The sequence below is a fragment of the Ambystoma mexicanum genome, unplaced genomic scaffold (assembly GCF_040938575.1).
Source record: "Ambystoma mexicanum isolate Mex_15411 unplaced genomic scaffold, UKY_AmexF1_1 Mex_scaf11, whole genome shotgun sequence".
Classification (NCBI taxonomy): Eukaryota; Metazoa; Chordata; class Amphibia; order Caudata; family Ambystomatidae; genus Ambystoma; species Ambystoma mexicanum.
Genome location: NW_027182336.1, coordinates 2,024,844 through 2,050,460, shown reverse-complemented (window position 1 = coordinate 2,050,460; position 25,617 = coordinate 2,024,844). Strand labels below are relative to the sequence as shown.

At 46.7% G+C, this 25,617-nt stretch overlaps 1 protein-coding gene across 1 annotated transcript in view; it reads right to left on the bottom strand.

The window, feature by feature from the left end:
* LOC138553514 (integrin alpha-X-like) overlaps nucleotides 1-25,617 on the bottom strand; it is a 1,247,842-nt gene that overhangs the window by 1,075,749 nt on the left and 146,476 nt on the right. Inside the window, exon 2 of the mRNA XM_069642543.1 lies at nucleotides 6,859-6,973. Coding sequence (XP_069498644.1) covers nucleotides 6,859-6,973 — 115 coding nt within the window. The remainder of the gene's footprint in view (nucleotides 1-6,858; nucleotides 6,974-25,617) is intronic.

Sequence of the window (25,617 nt, the reverse complement as noted above, 5' to 3'; positions counted from 1 at the left end):
GAAACATCGCACTCTACTAGCGGTCTTGGCCCATAACAGCAATGTCGGACGTGAACAATCTAGGACTAGGGGTAAAGTAAGGATGCCTCGCTACACTAAGGTGTTTTCAAAACGAAGTAAGCAATGGGTGATCAAACCAGTCTATGCAGTTCGACTTTGTGAAAGGCCTTATTGTTGCTGTGTTAGAGAAGCACAGATATGGAATTTTGGACGTTTCTGTGCAGAGCAGTGATCCATTGCCACCGAACATCGCGACTGTGCCATGCCCACCCGAAGCACAGCTGATTGTGAAGTACAAATCCCGGTTTAAATAATTGCAATACGATTGTCTTTTTGTAAATAAATGTTATTGTACAGTGTACCTGTAAACCTAACCCCTACCTTCACCATCATGGGTGGCGAACAAGTTGGGTGTCATCTTTGAATTCTCTCTATTCACCTCATTTATGTGTATGTATATATTTTTCTCATGTCTCATCTCATGTAAATGAAAATGCTGCGCACTGTTAACGGAGGGGAGGCTTGCGTATTGCAAATAATAAAACAAACAAACAAACAAACAATAAATCTCACTTTTAACTCAACTCCTGTGGTACTTTATACTTTCCCTGACCTTCCGCCAAAAATTAAATGTCTCAATTTGGGCTGCAAAGCTCGCAGACAACGGGGACAAAATTGGGGCACTTAGAACGCGCCAGCCAAGCAGGCCGTGGCATTTGGGAAAGAAGCCAGTTCGCATTTGCACATTGAGGCGCACTACATAGACGGATTCTAAACTTCAAGTTCTCACAGATGCCTATACTTCGTGATGTTGCAAATAAAGTATGCGAAGGACAGCGGCTTTGATTTTCAGCTCGCGCCCAGATGAGGCCCACAAGTCGCTCTGGAAGTATAAGGGTCTATTGTTTTCTGACCTTGAGACAGGGACCATGGCGAAAGAACTACATTTGAAGGGGGTGCGCAATAACGTAAGAGACGATAAGGCAGAAAATTCAGAAACTAGGCCGAGTTTCATTTTAGTTCAGTATACGAAAAATCGTTGTCAAGAGCACGGTCCGTTTTACAGACTGCATTACGAAGAGACACAATGGAAATTTCAAATATAATGTAAGTAAATCTTTACACGCTTCTTTACCGGAATGAAGATTTAATGAATGGATGCATGTATAAATGAATGAAGAGCTAGGAAAAGCAAGTAAAACGTGTTCGTAGTGGGCACATGGGCATGCAGGTCCACTGGTCTCACCGATCTCGGTCCTTGGCCCAGCCACTTTTCCCTGCACTGCCTACCTGCACTATGGGACTGTCTCTGTATCCTTCAGCCCCTTCTCCCGGCATTTACCTTGCACTTGCCACCAGCTGGCCCTATTATTTAATTTCTATTCAACTAACCATGTACAGCCCTTCCCCATGCGCGATCAGAAAGACACCTGGCCTAGTAGGATCGTTGTCTGTCTGCCCTTGTTCCCCACCTGCCTCGTCGCGCCTAGAAACACTTGAGTATAGGCGCATTACAAATGCCATATCATATATCATATCATTCCTCCCCCATGTAGACTGTCGTTTATCATTGTGTGTTGGCCTCGATTTATTTTGTTACTTTTCGCATTGATTTTAGAGCCGAACATACTCCATTGAACTATCCTTGCAAGCAAATAGTTTCTGATCGGCTGTAATAAATAAAATAAGTAATATTAATGAAGATCAGCTGGCGAGACTAATTATAATTTTTTTGTTTTCATAACAGGTATTTGCTCCCCTTCTGCTACTGCCATCGGTTTGAGACAACAGCAGATGGCTTTTACAGTAGACACCTGCAGCTTTGTGTGAACAACTGGAGCACACTGACAATTTTATGGGACGATCGCCAAGGGCCCACATGCCCTTACGCTGTACTAGTGGCTAGAAGCAACATATCAACCTTTACGATGGACTAGTGCCTAGTTGATGGAACAGCCTTGCGGTTCACCGTGCTTCCAAAGTGCTTCTTTTAACGAAAAGCAACACCCTGTGTACCATGGCGGATACAGATAAAAGAAAATAAATGGCTTTCGGAGTTCATATGGCAATTGCTGAATATTCTTTAAACATTTAATGTAAAATAAATGTACTTTACCAAATGTACCATGTTGTTGTTTGATTTTAAAGTACAGTTTCATATTCCGAATTGTGGCGCGCTGTGTTGTGAGATGGTCTGTGTTGGTTTCCGGGTCCTGTGTGGAGTCGCGTAGAAGACGACTGGGCGCGTTTGCCTACGCAGCACAGTAACGTCACGGAGAGGCGCGGGGAATATGAATGTTTTGATAATGTCAGGCTCAGGGGCGGGGGATTTGATTTAGTGCCGCAAAAGCAGGTCAGCCAGGGCGATGGGGGAAAAGATAGGATTATCAGAAAATGGCAGCTCCCTGGTGCTTGTTTTCGCGTGCGTTTAATGGACGAAAACTCGGGTAAGGTCCATAGGAAAGTTTTCTAAAATCGAGCCACTTAGGCTTAAAAAAACATGGCCGACCCGTAGGGACAATATACAAATTTTCACTAGACCATGCCTTTAAATTACTGGAAAAGAGCACACATTACCCCACCTTTCCATCAGCTACTTTGGCTGACAGTGAAAAAATAAACAATGTCTAGATTCCCCACATATCCCTACTCTCTGCTGAAAGTTTAGGCTTTACACATCACCCGCTCCTTGCGTTCCATTAATGGGCGTCTTTCTATCATCCCCACGTTCAGACTGCATAAATGGGGTGGTTGTTTCTTCTGCTTTTTTACACCATCAATGCGGAACCCAGTTCCCCCATATCTTTACAGCGGTGGCTCCTTCCTTCCCACTCGCTTTCAGTGAGAGATGTGGCACTGCTGCGTGGACTGTAAATCACAGTCCAAAGCAGTAGCAAAATGGCAGTTAGGCATGGCATTTGTTACCGGGCATGCAGGTTAAAGCAACCCTGATGAGTGTTATTATGTGGCTTGACTGGCCCACATTTGTGGTTCAAATAGTCTGGCCATGTTTTCTAACTGTGGCATGGCATTTATTGCTGGACATGAAGGGTAGAGCAAACATGATAAGTGTTATTATGTGGCTAGAATGGCCTATGTTGGTGTTAAGATGGATTTCTGAACTCTGACCTGGTGGGCAGAGGTTCAGAAGGCCAGCCTAGTTTCTTGGAACAGGGTAACCCTCTGGACAAGCTAGATCAATCAAGGTAGCATTGGCGGCGTTCAAGACTAGGGACCTCATTACGACCTCAGCGGTAGCCATGCCACTATTGGTGGCATGGCTGCCGCCGCAATGGCATCCGGGTCCTCAGAATGAGGAATTACCGGGCCATTCCGAGTTCGGAAGGCCCGGTAATTCCTCCCTCCAATGACTCGGACCCGGTCCTTCCCCATTCCCATTTCAGCCCCCTTAGGGCTGAAATGGGAATGGGAGAGGGAGCAAACAACGGGCCATTACGAGTTGGCCCGTTGTTTACTCCCTCTTCCCCTCGCGGGACCCGGTAAGTACGCCTGGGTTGACCCGCGAGGGGACCTCGTAATGAGGCGGTACGGGGTAAACGCCGCTGGCACCTTTTACGGCGTCGTTTACCCCGTACCGCCAGGGTCGTAATGAGGCCCTACGTCTCAAGAGGGGTGAGAGTGATCGAAAGCCCACAATGAGCACGCACAGCAAGGACACTACAAATTACTCTCAGTCAGGTGAATATCAAAAATAGATTAAGATTTATTAAAGGCCTTTTAAATCAAACACAAGAAAATATCAGCAGTAGTACTTGAACTCACACAACACTACTATAGAGCATATATACAGTTACAATGGCCTAAAGGGATGGCACACAATAAGGGTCCACAACCTGTAAGGGAAAGGGGCATACAGTGTGAATATCCTTTAGGCAGTCCTTCACTTTATCAATCCTAACTAAGAGGCAGTCCAGTCCCTATGAAGAGTGGAGACTGGTGCTCAAAAGTACTTTCAGTGTAGACACACGCGATCGTGCAGTAGAGCGAAAACCAGGGTTTCTTGCAGGGGCTGTAGCGTCTCAGGAAGGAAGGCAGGTAAGGCAGTGAAGAATAAGTTCCCACTATTCGAGGGGTGTCTCCCCAAGAGGGCAGAACAGGTTCCAATAGTTGGGAATAGGACGGTATTACATGCTACCTCGAGAAAGGTGATGGCCCTCAGGGGACACTCGTGCGTAAAAATTGATGGATGCGCCAGGGCCCACCGGTAAGGGTTGCTAGTACTCAACGACCCAAGGTGCACTCTGGGCCAAACTTCGCCAGTCAAGTCCACTTCGGTTGCGGGTTCAAATGCTGCAATTGTGTGGCTTTCAGCGGCTGAGTTCCAGGGATGATTCTGTGGCGGGACAGTGCCGATTTCTTATCTCCTGGTGAAGTGATCAACTCGATTTCACTGCAGCATGTCTCAGGGCAAAGGGGAGCACAGCAGCAGCGCACCGTCGAAGTTTGTCACCACGGCTGGGCGACACAGTGACGCGTGCACTCAGGTTCAGGCGTACTCTCCTAATTCCAGACCTAGAGCGCCTAGATATACGAAATGCTGCAGGAGACTGCCTCATACCCCATGCTTAGAATCTCGGAAGGCTGCTGTTCCAGACCAAAGGTCCTGCGCAAGCTGGTCAGTTTGCTGGTTGGCCCAGGAACACTTCCAAGTAGGCGCTTGCAGGTTACGGTGGAATACGGTCAAATGGGTCAAAGCGTCTTTGCAGATCTTCTGGATCGGTCAGATGCCGAGGGGTCCTGCGGGACAACAGGGTGCCAAACCTTCCAGCGGGTGACCAGCGGTTCCTTGACTCTGCTTCTTAGTTTCAGGATGCTTGGATCCTATCCTAGGTTCAGTGAGAACACAAGAGGTCGACCTGGTTTTGGGTGTTTGGGCCCTTCTCTTATTTAGAATCTCCTTCGTGCCAAAACAAAGAGGACCCAATGAGAGATCTGCTTACATACAGGCATAGCAGATGTGGACCAATCACGGACCATGGTGGTTCCAGTCATTCCCAGCACACCAGACTCTCTGGCACCCAGGATGTGTACTGGAACTAGACAGTCCAGCCCACATCCTGGAAGCACACACACAAGGCATGCAGAAGCCCATGAAAGCTTGGCGTTTCGCGGAAGAATGCATGACCAAATAAAGACTGTCCCGTCTGCTCGACATGGTGAAGGCAAAGGGACAAGATGGCCAAAGGACAGAACAAAGGACCATGTGGAATGACCATTTTGGGGCCAAGCCACTGTCCAGGGCGAAACGCGGTAAACGCGATATGGACTGAAAGAAAGGGTTAAAAATATGTGAAAAATAACAGCTGCCACCAGCTATGTCCAGGGCACATCGGCACTTCTACCAAAAAATCCTTTCAGGGTGTCCAGGGCCTTTAGAAACAAAAGGAAGACCCCAGCGCACTGTACTGTAAGGTACTTTGTGCACTGGGAAAAATATTGCAAAATAATTGCAACAGTGGAAAGGACTAAGGGAAACAAAGTCTCCCAGTACTGACTGTTGTTAAGGGCATGTCCGTTTCCCCATAACAAGTGAGCTAAAACCCTGCAGAGTGCAGCAGAAGCTGTGCTCCACTGGCAAAAGTCAGGCTAGGGTAGTCAGGCAACAGCAAACAGTTGGGGGGTTTACAACTGGAGGGAAAGTTACACATAAATGGAAATCTTTCCAAACAGTTAGTGCAGCCAGTCTGGACGTGTTTTCTTACTGTGGCTTCTCATCTTTTGACTGGCAAAGCCAACAGAAGTAAGTCCTTCTAAGGTAATACTGGTATATGATGGTGCAGCCTGCATGGGCATGTCTGGGCACAGTAAAAATGAAAAGCTTTTTTTATACTGGCATTTATTGTAGGCAAAGGCATCATGAAAATGCTCATGCGCACTGTTGGTGGTTTGAACCTATTGGATCTTTACATGTGCCGCCATGCAAACCTGATTTCAAACTGCGCGGCATTTCTACCCAATGTTTCACCGAAAACGTCCTGTAAAAACCAAATTTTTAACGCATTATTTAAAAAAAAGATTTGAGATCCCCTTGACTAGTTGGGGCTCCCTAGCTACGTTTGGTCACTCTCACATAAACAAGCAAAGCATTTACACCCCTCCACTTAAATATTTTACCAACCAACACTGTATCTGTGCCAAATTTAGAATCACATCGGGTTCCAAAGGGCCCTGAAAAATGTGTATCCCTCGTTAATCCTCGTCTTCCTGTACTCTTCACCCGTTGAGCCTCTGCATCACTGTCAAGATGCCGCTACAAGGAGAATGTCCCAATAAACAAAAACATAACATAAAATTGCTCACCTACTCAGTATGTAATTATTAATATTTTGTGTCTATTTGTAACTAGATTTAGCACTATCATGAGGACAAGAGGCGTTGCTGGGGGGGTGGTAAGGGGGCTATAGCCCCTGATCTTTTGGTTGTAGCCCCGGATAGAATCTCAGGAGCTACAGCCAAAAGACTAGCTAGCCCCCAGTCCCAACAGTTCTGACATCAGCGTAGCTCCGGGTCTTTTCCAGACCTAGCAACAGCCCTGGTGAGGATAGTCCACCAAGTAACAAAGTCTTTTATTTAAGTAAAAATAGCCTATCTACCATGTAACAAAGCTTTTTTTTCTTGTTGTCGTTTTATGTAATTACACAGAACCATTTCAATTTTCTGTACTTGTAACAATTAAGATTAAGTCCAAGTATACCTGTTAAACTATGCTGTGATACCCTTGGGTTTGGGCGTAAAACAAATGCAATAAATAAATAACTAAATAATAGCATAGCAAAGCACCCCCTTCTACTTGGACAATAGTGATGTTCCATCGATCTTTTAAATATGTTAACTCACAGTTTGTCGGAATCTGTTTTGAACTGCACGACACTCTGTCCAAATCCCTCGGCTGGATTTTGAAAGCTGGTTGACTGCGTCACATCAACGTTAAAACTTTGGCCTGTCTGTAGTGCTACAGGAAAGACAAGTGGCTATCAGAAGAAAAACATTCAAAACTATTCTTCACATGTTTCATTGGCTTTAATAGCTGGGTGAACAAATTAGTATTTTTTTTATATGAGTATGTGTATATTGCACACACTGTAAACTGAATTGCCACCACAGGTGGATTACAATTTCAGGTGCTGGAAAGGGAAGTTTACCACAGTGCTGTGGTTTTACTGCATTTCTGGCAAAAACACTTGACTGCCAATACATACAACAAGGAACATGCTCAGTGGTTAGTTAACAAGTTATGAGTAAAACTCAACATTGAATGTAACATTACTCTTAAAGTTGTAGACTGCCTAAGAAATATGTATCACTTACCGACAAAGCTACCTCATTACTCCTAAAGAGAACAGAAATAACTAGCAACAAATGAAAGTGTGAGTCAAATGGACAACTTGATGACCCAAAATCTAACCGGAAAATCCTGACATGACTCCTGGTTGCCTTGCAACACCGACCATAACTTATTTTACAGGAGCTCCCATCCGCAGCCAATTGCCCACTCATGGCAAGGTGGTCGTCTAGTAGTCAGTGGGGTTCTGACCTCCTACTCAGTTTACCACACAAACAGTTGGGGAGGTATAGATCTCATTTAGTAGGATTATGTTTCTTTAAGCTTGGCTGCATCTGGAATATTTGAAGATAGGCATAACCCTAAGAAGATCTGAAGGTGAAATTGTCTAAATCTCATTGTATGGGCATTGGGAAGAAGCCGCAGAAGTGGGTAGATGGTAGACCATTAGAGCGGTTGAAGAAGGTTGATATATAGTGATGACCATTAGCAGAACTATAAATGCTGTATACACGAAAAGAGCTAAACAATTAAAGCGCCTAGGGTAAAGGGATCGATGCTGAGATACAGCAGGAATTTGGGAGATCATCAATGGGCATAATGATGGCAATATACAGAGCTCACCCAGTATTTGTGGCATTATAGGGAGCTGGTGCAGTGGGTTACTTGGACACCCACTTGCTTCAAGTGAACAAAAATATGTGTGCAATGGATGGTAGAATTATATGGTTATGGCATTTGGTTTGCGGCATGGAATATATCACTGGCATCACTAACCTGACTATGTTCTTGCTGTGGGCAAGCAAATGCAAATGTTAGCTTCTTCGACTAACAAAGCTTCTCCTGTTAGTTCCAAGGGCGAGTGATATTCAAGTGGAAAATAAGCAGTTGATGTATAGTAAGAACCAGTTGGGAAAGCAGAAAGTCTCCCGTCTCCGGCCCCACATCCTTTCGAGACCCAACACACTCTCACAGGACTGAGACAGATCCCCATGAAGTGTACTCTTCAAGCAATGACACGCTTTGTAATCCTGCGCTAAATCTGTCCCTCAATGTCTATTATAGCTCGAAAATGTGTTACCACTTTTGATCACATGAAGCCTGCTGCAAATCTGTCTCTAAATACATTCCAAGTCTCACTTCCCTTACTTAAAGAAAAAAATCCCAATCCCCCCAAAAATGCTATGCAAAGGAACTTTAAAAACATCAAGAAAGAACAACTTGAATCATGCATAAAACATTACATCGCCACCTCTAAAGAAGAGGACTCAAGCGAAATTATGATGTCGACTCTCTTAGACCATCTCAATAAGCTAGTAGAGAAAAACGCACCCTTGCAGACCAAAACATTTAGAACCAAAAATACAAAGCAAGAATGGTTTTCTAAAGAACTACTCGAGCTTAAAGGGGACAAAAGAAAAATGGAAAATAACTGGAATAAAAAACCAACACCTGAAAACAGGGAAAAATGGAAAAATATAGAAACAAAATACAAGAAAGAAATAACAGAGGCCAAGAAACAGTATTTCAACAAACAAATTTTGGAAGCAGAAAATGCCTCAAGCAAACTTTTTAACATCTTGAAATCCCTAGACAAACCCTCAGTTATATCGCCACCTTTTATACCATCCCAACAGGAATGCGACAATACTCAAAAAGCTTTCTTTGAGAAATTAGAAAAGGGTAGAGATAAAATCACAAAATCACAACTAAACAAATCCACCATGATTAAAATGCCAGCTGAAGAACCACTTGAAAACATAGAACCCTTTCATTTGTCACCTATCACCACAGAAGAGATGAAAAGAACACTCGTCTCCATGAAACCTACCTCGTGCGCGGAGAACATCTTACCCGCCAAAATAATCTTAGAAAACCCAGACATCTTCGCCCCTATACTTGCTAAAATCATCAACACTTCCTTTAGGGACCAACTAGTCCCCCAGGCTATAAAAAAAGTCACAGTTACCCCACTAATAAAAAAAACCGGGCCTGGATCCAAGAGACCCATGCAACCTTAGGCCAATAACCAACTGTAACTTCCTGCTAAAGATTATGGACAAAGTAGCCACGGCACAACTACAGGCACACATTGAGGCCTCTAACGCGCTACACCCACATCAATCAGGGTTCAGACCATCTCATAGCACAGAATCAGCCATGCTCGACTTACAGACAAAGATGCTTAGCATCTTAGACAAGGGGAAAACGGGACTTCTCATCCTGTTAGACCTCAGTGCTGCCTTTGATCTCCTGGATCATAACCTGCACGAAACTGCCTTAGGCAAAACAGCAAACTGCTCACAGGAGGCAAAAACATGGATAATGTCCTTTTTAAAAGGTAGAACATCCCGAGTCCATTGGGGAGACAAATTCTCAATTGAAAGGAAGATCCTCTGCGGGGTTCCCCAGGGAGCCAGCATGTCCCCATTGCTGTTCAACCTCTACATTAGATACTTATGCTACATTTTAGACCATGCTGATGTATTCTTTACCAACTATGCGGACAATACGCAGCTGGTACTGGAGCTCAGCAGGGACCATAAAACCGATAACAACAATCTAAGTAGTATCTATAACATCGTAGAACAATGGATGGATTACAACTGGATGTGTTTGAACGCCAGCAAAACTGAGCTGATGATCTTCGGATCCACCCAAGCCAGAAAATCACTGCCCCACGACTATGCAAATTTCAAGATCAAGGATGCTAACATCAAAGTACTTGAGAAAGTAAAAACTTTGGGTATGATGATGGAAGCGTCTTTAGGAGCAGAGGCCCAGACTCAATACATAAAAAAACCTGCAATTACTACTTGAGACTCCTCAGAACTATTAGACCGTATCTCACGGAGAACAACTGTGCCACAGTAGCCAGAGCAACCATCCTTTCCCGTTTGGATTATGGGAACGCACTTATGCTAGGAGCCAACAAAAAAAACATCCAAGCGTTCCAGATTATCCAAAATAAAGCAGTTAGGATAATCAAATGTAAATCTAAATCAGACCACATCAGTGTGTCTAGGAAGGAACTACATTGGCTCAAAGTGGAGAGCAGAACCCACTTCAAGGCTCTCACAATAGCCCACAGATGCATCCACGGGAAGGCACCAGGCTATCTAAAATCGAAAATACGTTCTTATATTCCAAGCCGCGCCTTGAGATCCTCGGATCAAAATAGGATCGCAGTGATGCCACACAAACTTAGATCTGGACTGGGAAAATCCTTACCAGTCATTACAGCAGGCATCTGGAACAATCTGCCAGCCCACATAAGGAAAGAATCTAACTACTTACGTTTTTTTTCAAATTAGTGAAAACATATCTTTTCAACTGACCACGTTCATGACCCACTAAATCATTGATTCCAGGAACTGTCCCGTCCATTTCTGTTGTCTTTGTGTCCACCTTTCTGCGCCCCGAAACTCGCGAGTTAACGGCGCAATACAAATAATTAAATAAATAAATACGCTGTAGATGCTAGGTTTCTCCCCAGTGTAGAACTGATGAACCTGCTTTACCTTCTCCACTAGAAACATGACTAATTCTTTAACAATCACCATTACCGCTATTCTTGTATTCTATTCACTCAACCAAGTTTGGTATTTAGAGCTATGCAAATTCTAAACCTTCTGCTGTCCACAACTATTTTACTCACGTATTTAGTATATTGTGTTTCCTAGTTCACTCTGAATTTCCTGAGAGCTTCACACCCGAGCTCACTTCCTGCGCCAAGTCCCTCGGGTTTCACATCGACAAACACCTTTCCTTCAAGACACACATACCTTTGAAAACTCAGACAGCTTGGTATGAGCTCTCGGAAACGCAAGCCCTTCCTCCCTCCGGACAGCTTTAGAGCCACTGTTCAAGCACTGGTCCTGTCCCACATGGATAGCGGCAGTGCCCTCCTCGAAGGCCTTCCGTCATCCTCCCTTCTGCCCCTGAGAAGTAACCTATACGCGGCACCAAGGGTCTACACCGATATAACCCCATCACCCCTCCTCTCATCGACCTTCACTGGCTCTCACTGCACGCACAGATCACCTTCCAGTCTTGCTGCATCATCTATAAGGCAGTCGCCCTCAAGTAACCCAGCTGCCTCATGGTGAAACTCAGCATCTCCAGCAGAGAGTGCACCACCAGAAGCCAGGACACGTGCAGACTTGAAAATTGCTGCTGCAAAAAGGAAAGGACCAGAAAACAAGCCTTCTCTACCTACGCTCCAAGACTATGGAATCTCATCCCCGTCAGCATCAGACTTGCCCCCACGCTCCTACAATTCAAAAAAAGAACTCAAGACCCACCTCTTCAAGGAGTCTCTCATCCTCAACACCCAGGCCATTCCGTTTCCCCCTGCGCCACCTGACTTGCTAGATGCCGTCCGCCGCTCTGCTCCCCACCGCCCTGTTCAGATGTACGCATCCCCTGTACCCTCTCTACCCTACCCCTGCTGAATATCTGTTCTGTTGTTACCTCTGAAAATCACTCTGTTATGCATCTATGCTGTTATATACCTCTGTAAATCCCTCCATTGCTTCCTGAAGCCTGGTCCGCGCTCAAATACCATAATAATAATAACCGTAATAATAATTTCACTGGTGGAATACAAAGTTTTGGAATGCCATGCATTTGAGTACCAAAGCTGCAACCTGCTGCAACGGGATCACCAAATGTAACATCAACTGACTGCATGCATCACATTTGCATGCTCCTTTACTCAATGACTGGCTAACTTAAGCTTCTTTGCGACACCATTCCATCACCATACATTGAATATGTTGGATGTTAGGCAGAATCACATGCAGTACCCTTTGGGAACCCTACACACAATTAAGACTACAGGTGTAAGTACAATTTTACATTTGGTACATGCCTGTACTATACAGTTATGTGGTAGCAGTGGCTGAGCAGCCAGACTTATCTCAAGAGGGAAGTGAGCAGTACAAGATGTTACACAAAGGACTTGCAATTACAGTGGTTCAAACACACACTTACTCAAGGTTTCTTGGTAAAGGAATATACATTTATTTACACATTCAGTTGGAAAACATTCCACTAGTAAGAAGCAGCTCAATTTCACACAATAATACACTGCAATACTAAACCAATATGTTTCTGAACAAGTTAGTCTCCCCTGAAGTGGGAGCAAAATGGCACTTCAGTAACTTTCAAAAGAGATAGAAATACAAAGGTTATAAGAATCAAAGCACAATTACTTTCATAGGCAGGGCAAATAGTTTAAGTTCACTTCAACAGGCAATTCAATTCAATAGGCCTGGGCCAAAGTCAATGGTTCAGTGTCTTGGATAGGATAGCACAGTTCTGGTAGTAAACGGTTAAGCCTTTGCCAATGTTCTTAGAAGTAGTTAGCCAGAAGAAAAGTTATATGTCGGTTTAGGGGATAACAAGCCTCCAAAGTTGGGAAAGTTTCACAACCTTTCACTGCGGCAGAAAGGATTTCTTGACCGCACTTGCACAGTACCTAAGAATGAAGAAAAAGCTTTAGCTGAGGCATTTGTTCCTGGCACTTCCTGCAGATCTCGCTGTTCTTGAGCTTCAGTCGTGGGGGCAAGAAGGAGGACATCGGGAAGTTCCTGCACTGCCCAGGGAAGAGGTCACCAGCTTGGCAAAACATTGGTTTAAAGTGTAAGTGCTTTAAAGTTCACAAACTGGTATCCTTCTCACTGGCTATCCTGTTTTCAACAGCACTCTGAAGAAAATTCGACCAGTATAGAGACGGCTGTCCCACCAGCTCAAGGGAAGAAGTCGTCCTTGAAGGGCTTCTCTGTCGAGGGAGTTTCAGGCAATTCGGACCTGCAGCAGGGCTTCACCGATGGACCAGGAGTTGCAGCAGTCGTCTTCCTTCAGCTCGTCTTCGGTTCTTTCGTTCCAGTGGTCGACTCTGCTTTCCAAGTCCCAGAGACCTGCTTTTAAACAGTTTTCTCCCATTCATTCCAGCCAGTTGCCACTCACCCAGCAGGGTGGCTGCCCTTGCCGGACAGTCAGCCAGCCAATCACGCCAGAGTGCATTCAGGTCTCCTAGGAGACTAAGCAGAGGCAGTTTCGGCACCACCCTCACATCCTGCCCACCCCAGACACTCAGGCACCAGATGAGGGCTTCAGCACTGAAGCCCGCCAAAGGCCAACAAACAAAGGGACCAAACCTGGTTAAACACAAGAAGGACCTTTCCTAAAAGAAACAGCGAAAAAAGTTGACCGCAGTCTGTTTTTACAGAGGGCTCTTGGGCGCCATATTGGAAAACATGGCTGACCCGATTTTTTGCTACTGGTGTTCGCGGTCGGGAACAATCATGGTAGTTCATTCTAAAACCACTGCCATCAGCCATTTCAAGAGGAAAGGGTAACATTTGACTGTTAGATTAGTGTTTAGACATAGGGGATGCTAGGCAACCCCTCCAGCACTCTATAGGAAGATAGTGTGTGTGCTGGGTACATTTAAAACGACTAGCAAAGTCATTTTAACTTTACATGCTCTGGGAGACAGTAATCAGTCAGTCCCAGAGAAGGTATCTAAACCTTGGGAAGTCTGAAAGGCATCTCTGTGCCACTGCACTGAAGGTGCTATGTGATACACAAGAAAAAGACAATTGGGCCTCATTACAAGTATGGCGCAAAGGGATACCGGGCACCGGTAATGACACCGGTGCCAGTAATCCCTTTGCGCCCTACTACAAGTTCCCTTTGCGGGTCCTTCCTTAACGTCTGCTTTTAGCAGGCGTTAAGGACGGGACCCGCAAAGGAACACCGGGGTCAATTACTGTACCGCAATTTGCGGTACCATTATTGTAGCCTTCCCCCTTTCCATTGAGCCCTATAGGGGCTCAAATGGGAATGGGGAATGGCCCTGGTGAATGGAGAATTACCGGTCCCGCCGACCTCGGAATGGACGAGTAATTACTCCATTCACCAGGCCGGAGTCGAAAAAATTTTGGAGGCAGCCATGCCGCAAATAGCGGCGTGGTTACCTCCAAACTCGGAATGAGGGCTCTATGGAGTTGTTTAAAACGCCATATCCAAAGAACACACAAGTAAAACACACATCAAAATACATGAAAGAGTTGGGAAAAAAGGCTCACACTCTTTCCATGTAAAAATTAAAATCCTAGAAATCCAGCAAAGTTGCTGGGGGTCTCAAAAGGTAAGGGAAATTAGCACATTCTTGAGAATTCCCCCTAACATTGGAAAACACAGCCCATCTCAACAGACCCATAACATACCCATCTTGCTAATTCAACCTTTGTCTAGTCTTCTCTGCTTAGGTAATGGTGTCTGTTAGTGAATGTACAACTTGTTATGTATTATGTAAATGAAATTTCAGAACACATTCCTCCAAAAACACATCTCTGATGCGTGACTTGCAGGCGACCTAGAATTTCGGGTTCATAACATTGGCAGGTAAGACATTTGCAAATGCCACAATAACATTGTTTTTCTAAATTGTATAAATAAAGTGAAGTGGGATTGTTAGGTAAGATTTTGTAGAGTGCAACTTGTGTGGGACTTTACAAGACTTAGCTGCTTGCTATTGGTGACCCAACTTTTAACATAGGCCTGCACTACACAAGTCGGTAGAGTGGCTGAGCCGCCAGGCTTACCTTAGAAGGTGTACTTTGAGCTGTAGAGCAGTACAATGAAATCAGTAATCACAAGTATTCAAGTAAACACTTACACCCATAAAAGTTATATTAAAATTATGTATTTATATATACACAAAGCAAATTAATCACACTAGGTTATGCAGCAACTAATAGTAACATCAAGTACAATTTCAGAATCAAGTTATTCAAGTAGCAATAAAGCAGGTGAGTAAATTCTTTTTGTACTAAAACATGTTCAGCACACAGTCACATCAGTTAAGGTCAGTAGTAGACTTATGGTTTACCATACAATATTGAGTTTGGAGGGGAAAAGGGTTAGAGTAGAATAGAACACTGTAGCACTGTAACAATAGTATTTTCTCCCAGAGGGGTGTAGCAAGTCTTTTCCCCAGCAATAAGAGTGTCAAACAATTAAAATCTTCAAATAAGCACTGCCAAAGCCAGTAGGGTTCAGCGGGATGCATTTAGGGAGCCAGGACAGGCAAAGTCAATAGGAGAGTTGTAGTTCTGATGCAATCTTCTTAGAAAAGGTTAGTTGAACAGCCAGTAGTTCAGTAAAGAAAAATCCAGGAGCTCAAGCGAGCCTACCTGAGGTGCACAAGCTGGTAGACCTGAACAAGTTAATTGCATTAATTCAGAAAGATAGAAAGGAGCACTCCCCAAGCTAGGAAGCACTAGATTTGGGTAAAAGTGGTTAAACCCAAAGCCCCATAGTACCTTAGAATTGCAGCAGATGTTCCAACTAACTTCCTTCTTGATACAGTGATGCAGACCCTTGTTTCTGGACCTGGTGGTGACAAAAGGAAGCATGTCTGGCGGGCTTCTGCTGCAGCATTCGGGAGAGAGACTCTGCAACAATGAATTCCACTCATTTCAGCAGCTTTTTGTGGTTTTGGTACCGTTTTCTCAGCACACAAGTGAAACGAATACCCAAGTTGGAATATCCTCTGTCAGCCCTAAACTCTGATTGGGTGAATCTGGACAAAGATTCCCTGCTTTGGTAGACTCACACAGATGCCTGCAAAATTTCAGCCAGATTCGTCCTTCAGAAGATGTTGCACTCGTCAATGGTGCAGTTACCCTGGGTATTGGGAAATTGCAGCCCAGGAAGGTTGCAGCCACTCAGGGTTTGGCCCAGAACGAAGCAGGTCTTGAGGTTAGTTGGTTCCAACAGCCTAAAGGAGGAAGTCATCCTTGGCAGAGCTTCCCTGTTGATGGGAAAACGGGGTCAGCACAGCTGCAAGACTTCACTGGTGCTTTTGTGGTTCTGGAAGGTGCTGCTGGCTGTTCTGTGTGTCTTCTTCTTTGGAATTGATGTTCCAGTGGTTGGCTCTGCCTATAGACCCCAAACCCTTGCCTTATATGCGAAATCCCATTGATTCACAGCACTAAGCTTTCAATCACACAGGGGGGTCGTCATCTAGGACAGCCACCTGCCCAGATGGAACTGGTTTTGGTCAGGCATGCCTACAAACAAGGGCCAGTGAAGGTTCAGGCTCCTCTCTCACTTCCTACCTTCCCAGACAAACTGGAGCCTAGGCGGGCTTCAGGGCTGAAGCCCACTTTTGCCGAGCGCTCAGGGGTTAAGGAGTGCTTGCCCCCACCGTTGTGGGGGCGGAGCGATGATACGGCGGGAGGAGGAAGGGAGAAGGGGGTTGTGGGAAAGGCGCGCTGAGCGCCAGTTAGTTTTACAGTTTAGAAAATAAAGGAAGCACTGATACAACCTCCGTGTGTGCGCGTCCTCCATTAACACTGGCGACGAGGTTTTCTCCCTGAGCGCCCACGGAGTCCTCCGCGGCAATCTGCCGCTCCTCCTTTGGCTTTCCGCGAGTCCTCCGCGGCAGTCCGCCGCTCCTCCTTTGGCTCCCACCATTTCACCGCGCCGCGGCAGTCCGCCGCTCCTCCTTTGGCTTCTGCCATTTCACCGCGCCGCGAGCGCGCACGTCCGCTGTTGGCTGTCCGCCAATTTTCGCACCCTGATTGCCCTAGGCCTCCTCAGAGCGCGCACAAGACGTCCGCATTGGCAGTCCGCCAATTTTCGCGCTCTGAAGGCCCCGGGCCTCCTCCTCTTACATCCTGGCATCCCACATGGGCAGAAGCCCTCTTCCTCCTCGCAGTACCTCCATCATCACGCCCTGAAGGCTCCCAAGTTCTCCTCCTCCCATATCAGGACATCTTTTTTCTACTCCACACCCCTAAAAGGTCAAGAAGGTCGTCGGTGGACCAAAGGAGCCTGTGGGCCCAACACACGCCCCTGGCACAGCATAACAGCGCAGGGAAGTGGTCGGACATCTCCTGCGACACCCCACACGCCGGAGGCCGGTGAGTCTGGCCTACCCGTATAAGGCATTTAAATACATATTTTGTCCGGCACCATGAGCACGCCAGCCTCCGCGTCAGGGTCCAACCCAGGGTTGCCTACGCCGGCTCACGTGGTGCAGCCGATTCAACTGCGATTACCGCCCCCTTTCACCATGACCCCACAAGCAACGAAAGGTCCCAGATGGACTGATTGGATGGAAGATTTCCAGCATTTCGTCAGGGGATCTGGGGATGGAAATTCCCCCAACATCAGAGACATTTTCCTTAATCTGGTGGGGGGCGAGATAAAGACTGTGGTCAAAACTATTCCTGCAGCTGAACAGAACACTTTCAAGGATTTAATAAAGGCCCTCGACAAACTTCTCATCATCGAAGTCAATCGCGACTATGAACGCTACCTTTTCAACAAGTGCACTCAAATGCCACAGGAAACAGTCGATGAATTCATAACCCGTCTGAGAGTAAAAGGTGCAAATTGTCAATGTGACGCATTTTCTCTGGAAGAAGCCATAAGATTAAGAGTAATTGAAGGTTGCCTGTCCCCTGCCCTCAAGAAACAGCTCTTAAAGAAACCCCTCTCCATCCAGGAAGTGAGCGAGCTCGCTCGCATACATGAGAGGGTCGATGCCCAGGCCACATCCATGGCCAGCCCAAGCAACCCCAAACATGACGCTGCGGAACTCATCGCAACAATACAACCATCTCGTCCAGGCGACAGGGTGCCTCAGCCATACAGAACTCAAAACATCCAAACACCCCGCTTTCAGAGACAATGCTATCGCTGCGGAATGTCCTTTCCGCACGCAGGATCTTGTCCCGCTCTGTCGCAACGATGCACAAACTGCGGAAGAGAAGGTCATTTTCACTCAGTGTGCAGGGAAGGCATACCGTTTCCTCCCGTGAGACCCCAAACGCCAGTGAGGACCTTCGTCCGTCCACCACCTCCTAGACATTTTCAACCCCGATCCTACCAACAGAGCCAAGGACAGAGACGGTACGTCAGAGCCATTGACGAATACCACATGCCGGGATACCCACCACAACCAGAGCAGACGGATCGGACCAGATATGTCACCGATGAATATGATCACCCACCAGAAGAATATGGGCCTGAAACGTCCTACCACGAGATGCAGGGAGCTGCATATGACATACCGTATGACTCATATGACCAAGGTGAGTTTGTCAATCTCATACTCGACACCGAAGAAGCCAGAGAAGCCCCGAAAATCCCCATCAAAATGGGAAATAGACAGTTCCAGTTCATGATTGACTCAGGCGCTACTGTTAACATCATGGGCGAACAGGACTATGCCATGCTACCGAACCCACCGGAACTCCAACAGTCCCGCTCAAGAATATTTCAGTGGGGCGCCACCACCCCCCTACCGACAGTAGGATGTTTCACACAACGCCTTCTCCTGAATGGCCGGAAAGTAGACACTACAATACACATCATCCGGTCACTTGCTAGAAGCCGATGCCTGCTCAGTTATCACACGGCGTCCCGCTTGGGCCTAATTGAAATACATGTGAAGGCAGGAGACTCCATCACAGCAACCTCTGAGAGTATGAACACGAGAGATGCAGTCAGCACCGTCGCATGCCACCAGATGCAGAACCTGTTGACGCAGGCTGACATCACAAGAGACTTCCCCAACCTCTGCAGGGGGCTGGGAAAACTCAAGGCCCCTCCCATCCGACTACACATTGACACCTCGGTGAGGCCGGTACCGCAACACCCGGGAGAGTGGGTTTCCACCTGCAAACGGCAGTATCAGATGCACTCCAACAACTATTGTCTGACGGTATTATTGAACCAGCCACAGGTCCGACACCATGGGTTTCCCCGCTCGTGATTGTACCAAAGGAGGGAGGAAAGATCCGTTTGTGTGTGGACATGAGGGTGGCAAACACGGCCATTCAGCGCGAGAGGCACCCGGGCCCTTGCATCGAGGACATGATCGTGCAACTGAACAACGCCCAGATGTTCTCCAAACTCGACCTCAACCAAGGATACCATCAGCTGGAGCTACATCCGGAATCCAGACCCATCACGACATTCGCGACCCATGACGGCCTATACAGATATAGACGCCTAAATTTCGGCATCTCATCAGCCGCAGAAATATTCCAAGAGGTCATCCGGCAGGTGATCAGACCCATCAAAGGCACACTGAATTACAGTGACGACATCCTCGTCTTCGGATCATCACAGGAGGCTCACGACGAGGCTCTGCTCGCTACATTTGCAGCACTCCAAGAAGCGGGCCTCACCCTCAACATTGCAAAATGCCGTTTCAGCAAGACCAAGCTGAAATTTTTCGGACACATTTTCTCCAGCGAGGGAATGCTGCCGGATCCTGATAAGGTTGACACCATCACCAACCTGGAAGAACCGCGACAAGTCGCTGACGTCCGCTCATTCCTCGGCATGGCTGGCTACTGTGCGCGGTACATACCGCACTACGCGTCCCTCACCGACCCCCTACGGAAACTCCTCCAGAAAGACACAGTGTTTGAGTGGACCCCCGCATGCCTCCAGGCTTTCTCCGACATCAAGCGAGCTTTGATGGAAGCACACCGCTTGGCATACTTCAATCCCGCTTGGCACACTGAAATTGTGGTGGACGCGAGCCCGGTGGGCCTTGGTGCCATCCTAGCCCAAACCAGCGGGGCGGATGTCCACCCGAGACACGTTGTCGCATACGCGAGCAGGGCTCTGTCCACCCCGGAACTGGCTTACTCCCAGGCGGAAAAAGAGAGCTTAGCTGCCGTCTGGGCGTGCGAACACTTCCATGACTTCATCATTGGGAAGAAGTTTACTCTAATAACCGACCACCAAGCTTTGCTCTCATTGTTTGGCAACCCGCACACCAAGATGCCGCCGAGAATTGAGCGGTGGGGAATCCGCCTCCAGGAATATGACTATGACATCGTGCATCGCCCCGGGGGTGACCTTAACCCCGCTGACTACCTGTCACGTCACCTTGTGGGGGCCCCACTGACCCGTGAGGGAGACATCGCCTATGTACAGTACATAGCGTCGAACTCGCTACCTCTGGCGTTGTCCCTGGAGAGAGTGGCTGCCGCATCCGCTGCCGACCCCACCATGGCACTCGCAATCAGTCTCACATTGTCCAGCAAATGGAGAGACCACCATAGAGCGACGCTGGCACACCCAGGAGCGTGCAAACAAGAAATTGAAAGACTGGCCAGGGTACACAGCGAATTGGCCATCAAGGACAACGACATCCTCCTCAGAGGGTGCAAAATAGTCATCCCCGCCACGCTCAGGAATGAAGTGGTAAGCACGGCCCATGAGGGCCATAGAGGAGCAGAAAACACTAAGAGGCAGCTGAGGCGCCATGTCTGGTTCCCGTTCCTGGACGCGGCAGTGGAAGAATGGGTAAAAAACTGCCACGCCTGTCAGTGCACAGCCCCTGCGGAACATCCACCCCCGCTCCAACACACACAGATACCCGAACGACCATGGGAACGGGTAGCCATGGACGTCTACGGACCCACGGAAGAGGGTGACTACCTCTTGCTCATAATAGACGAACACTCACGTTTCCCAATAGTCAAAACGGTCAACACCACCGCATTCCTCCAAGTAGCGGGGGCGATAGAAGAAGTATTCAGAGAGTGGGGGATCCCCAAGATAGTCAAATCCGACAATGGGCCCCCATTCAGTGGCCATGAATTTGGAACACTGGCAGAACATCTAGGGTTTGCACATACGAAAATAACTCCTCGCCACCCTTAAGCGAATGGAATGGCTGAACGATTCATGGCATCAATCAAAAGAACGAGACAGAGAGCAAGAGTGGAAGCGGTCGACCCACACCAGGCACTGTGCCGACTCCTACGGGACTACAGAAACACCCCTCACGAAGCCACCAATAAGACACCTGCCGAACTCATATTTCGCTACAAAGTACGAACCCGCATACCGTACAACCCATCTGATGAGGAGCCGCTTGACATGGACGTGCTCCGAAGGGATGCAGAGGCTAAGGAGAGAGCGAGACGAGAGACAGACGCCCGCCGTCATGCAGTGATGCAAGACTTCCACATTGGAGACAAAGTACTCGTCCAGCAACCAACGCCCAGAAAGACAGATCCGCGGTTTGCTCCAAGTCCCATGAGAGTAACCGCAGTGAAAGGCACTATGGTGCAGCCGAGGATCAAAGCAGAGCTGTCACCAGGAACTGTCAGCAATTCAGACACTACTCCAGACGAGAAGGAACAGAGCCGCTATATCGATCGGCCTCTCCAGAGCCGCGAGAACCACGGGACGACCTGTGGTTTCCACCAGGAGGAGACCCAGGAGGGACAAGCAGAGAAGAGAGGACCTCGGAACCGCAAGAGGCAGGTGACCAAGAGGAGAGGCCACGGAGAACTGTAAGGAAACCTATGAGACTTGTTGAAGAATGCTAATTTTCGATGTTTGGATATATTGTTCGGGGGTGATGTTGCCGAGCGCTCAGGGGTTAAGGAGTGCTTGCCCCCACCGTTGTGGGGGCGGAGCGATGATACAGCGGGAGGAGGAAGGGAGAAGGGGGTTGTGGGAAAGGCGCGTTGAGCGCCAGTTAGTTTTACAGTTTAGAAAATAAAGGAAGCACTGATACGACCTCCGTGTGTGCGCGTCCTCCATTAACACCCGCCAAAGGCAAAAGACACAATGGACGCAAACCTCACCTAACCAATAGAGTAAAAGTCCAGAAGGAATTAAACAAAAAATGGCAAAAAAAGAAGACAGGGTCCATTTTGGTAAAATGGCCACCCTTGGGTGCTGTACTGCTGTACAGGCCTTAATATGAGGGGCAGAGAAATCAGCTTGCAGATACATTGCACACAAGGTAGTAAAGAAGAAACCACTGCCACCAGCCGTTCAAGTTAGTTAGTCTAACAAAATGTTCCATGAGAAGTGTGATAAGGAGTTACTATGCAACGCCCAGCACTCCACAAAGGTGGTGTGTTCCGGACCCACAAAGGAAAAAGTTAAGTAAGACAGACGTTGTCCTACTATTCTTGGGAACTGTAGTTCACTCAAGAAAATGTATTTAAACATTTAGAGGAGTCCAAGGGACTCCTCATTGGCAATGCAAAAAGGGTGCTGGGTGTCCCTATGTAAAACATAGATACCTATGGCATTTACCAGATTCCATTAAACATAAGGAACACAAACTCTTAGTTAGAGGGAAAAGACATGAGTGGGTGGCAAAAAGGCCAACTCACTCAGGAGGTTAATATCAAAAAGGTCCCATATTCCAGCAAAGGGCTGGGGGTCTCTAAGTTTAAAGGGAATTAGAACAGAAACTGAAAATTCTCCCTAACAGGGATTCTGCAGCAAAGCGTGATTTACCAAATTAACTCAACTTCAACATACAATCTGTGGTTAAAAAGTGGTGTTATTAGTTACAAACAGACTGGTTTCTGGCCCTAGAAATGAGTAACTTCATATCTAACATCCATCCATTGGATACGATATCCCGTCATTTAAAAGGCTTTCCCTCCACCCACCCAAGTCTTCATTTTGGTCGGTCAATTTTCAATTTTTGGTCGACCAGAATGCGAGCCGTTTTTTTCTTTCTATATGTTTATGCTTATTTGAGAGTATGAAATAGGGAATTGGGAGTGGGGGGAGGGGATGGCGGGAGTGTCGGTTAGGGAGTGGGAGCTTTGAGGAGACCCCCATATTCCCATAATGAAATGAAAATAATGACCGAATTCTGGTCACTAAAAAGTGCATGAACAAAATGCAGATTTGATACACAGCCTACAGAAATCTCTGCTGCTGATTGGGGAAATGCTGCTTTTCCAGAAACAAAGTTGCATGTAGCAACAACGTTACATCTAGCTGGAGAAGTGCACATGGAATGCTGTGTACCTTGCTCATGTAAATCTTGCTTTTAAATACTTTTGGTATTGGGAAGACGGTTTAATATTACACAGATGTCAATTGACATCTCTGACCTTATCAGTATAAAAAGATACTGCTCAAGGAAAGAATTATATTAATCAGGAAAGTTTGAAAGGCCAAAAGATGCTTGGCAGCAGTATTGATTACAAATAAACAGCCTCATGGTAAAACCTCATTGTTATTTCAAATGTTCTATCATACTCGGTACAATTGTCTTAGCATCTTACAAATTAGATGCTAGGTGCACTTAATTATAAAGCAACATAATATCAAATAAATATGTTGTTATATTAATATTAGTTTTAACAGAATTAAATGTATTAAACTTGCCCTTCACAGACTGGCCCCGAGTTCAAAGAGCAGAAGGCTTGTAAAGCAGCCCCTCCTTCAGAGCAGCTACCAGATGGCTTCAGCCAACACACAGGCCTCATTATGAGTACTGCGGTGCAGGAAAAAACACGGGTAATGCAGTGGTAACTTTGTTACCGCTGCATTACTGCACCACTGTATTACAACTTTGGTGGTAAGATGAATGCTGCAAGTAAATCCTCCACCTTACCACCAAGAAAACGGCAAAATGGGCAGAGTTACCATCAGCGGTAATTCTTCCAAAATATCCTTGGAGTCTTATTGACTTGTACCGCCTACCAACACTTGTAATCCTGCAGTAAATCCACAGAACCAACTGAGTGTAAATGATAATTCCATTTGGCAGTATTTTGGTGGATCTACCATTGAAATACCACCAAACATGTAATGAGGCCCAAAGCTTTTGGTACGCTCAAGTAATGCAAAAGTGAGGGGGAGGGCTTCCAATTGCCGGGCACCACCCAAAATAAATACATGACACCTGGACAGCAGGAGATGATTAGAGCAAGGTATGATCATTGCAAGTGGGGCCCTATGTTCTTAGAGAGGCATACATTTGGTGGCGCTATGGCTGACTTGGCATATAGGGACAGTGAGCTTCAGGTCCACCATCTTGAAATTCCCAGCATTCCTGGCAGCTGTCACCCAGGGCCTCCTCCAGGAGCAAAGGCCCCAGGGGAAATTATGCAAAACAGAAAGGATATGACCCTACGGATATGTCCTCATAGAACACTAGAGCTACCAATCCCCTAGTCCCTAAACAAATAAATGGAGAGAAAACAGCCAATTCAAATCTGTTGGAGTTTTTCTGTATTCGAGCCCTCTAATAAAAGACAAAGGAACAAGAAAAGGATTTGAAGGACAGAAAGAGACTGTTCCTTCAATGTCCCGCTAAAATAGAAGTGGAAAATAATGGCAGGACTATATTTCATTGCTATGGAGAGTCAGAAACTGGGACACCCAATCATCCAGAGGGAGTCAAGCTCCCTTAGGTTCCTCAGTCCACTTCAGCCTGCAGAGGAAGAATCAGAGAAGAGGTCCAGTTCATGAGGTGATCAGGAGGAGAACCACAGAAGTTCAACAGAACTGCTGCGGCTCAACAGAATAAGTAGAACATTGGGCCACTGAACCGTCTTTGAAGTGCCATTGAATAAGCACATTCTAATGTTGTGGCCTGCAGCCTAAGCCATCAAATCTGCTTTACACGGTTCACATCTACCAACAAGCTGAATTGAGAAAAACATTTTTGAAACATTGTCACTGTGATGCGTCCCATCGGGCCACCTCATTAACAGTGGTGATTAGTGATTTCTTTCACCGGAGGGATGCATATCCCAGTAATCAGTGAGAGGGACTAAGTTAGGTTAGGGAGCCCAACACACCAAATGGTGATTTTTGACAGTACTGCCAGGGAGAATTGTTTTTAAATAAAGGACTAATATGGTGTCATTTACAGCACCCGTTTTGTGAAAAATTGGGTAAAAAGCCATACAATTTATAGTCAGTTTTATACGATAACGCATACAAAAATCCAATTAGCGTATTGAGCTGATGACCCGATAAGTCCCCATACTGAGAACCCAGACCAGGACACGAGTTTGGAGGCAGCCATGCCCTTATTAAGGGCATGGCTGCCTCCACACTCGTAATGAGGCACATTGGGCCTCATTCCGAGTTTGGAGGTAAGTTCTGTTCATTACCGGCATGGTGCAAATAGCGTGTCAGAGCTGGCAATAGACCGCTAAAAGCGGCCTATTACGAGTTTGCGGGCACGAGCTTTGCGCCATGCCGGTAATTAACCTAGCGCCATGCCGCAAAAACAGCTGAAAAACCCTCTACCGGCATGAATTGCACCGTAGCGAACACTACCACCTTAGAGCAATGCGGCATTAGCGGTGACTGTAAATAGCGGTCACCGGGCCTCATTACACAGTATGCGGTAACCATGGCGCTATTAGCGCCATGGTTGCCGCCGGTATTTTACCATGTCCACCTTGGTGGATGGCGGAATTACCGCCCTACTCCAAGGTGAGCGGGGGCGGTAATTCCCCATTTACCAAGGCACTTCCCCATTC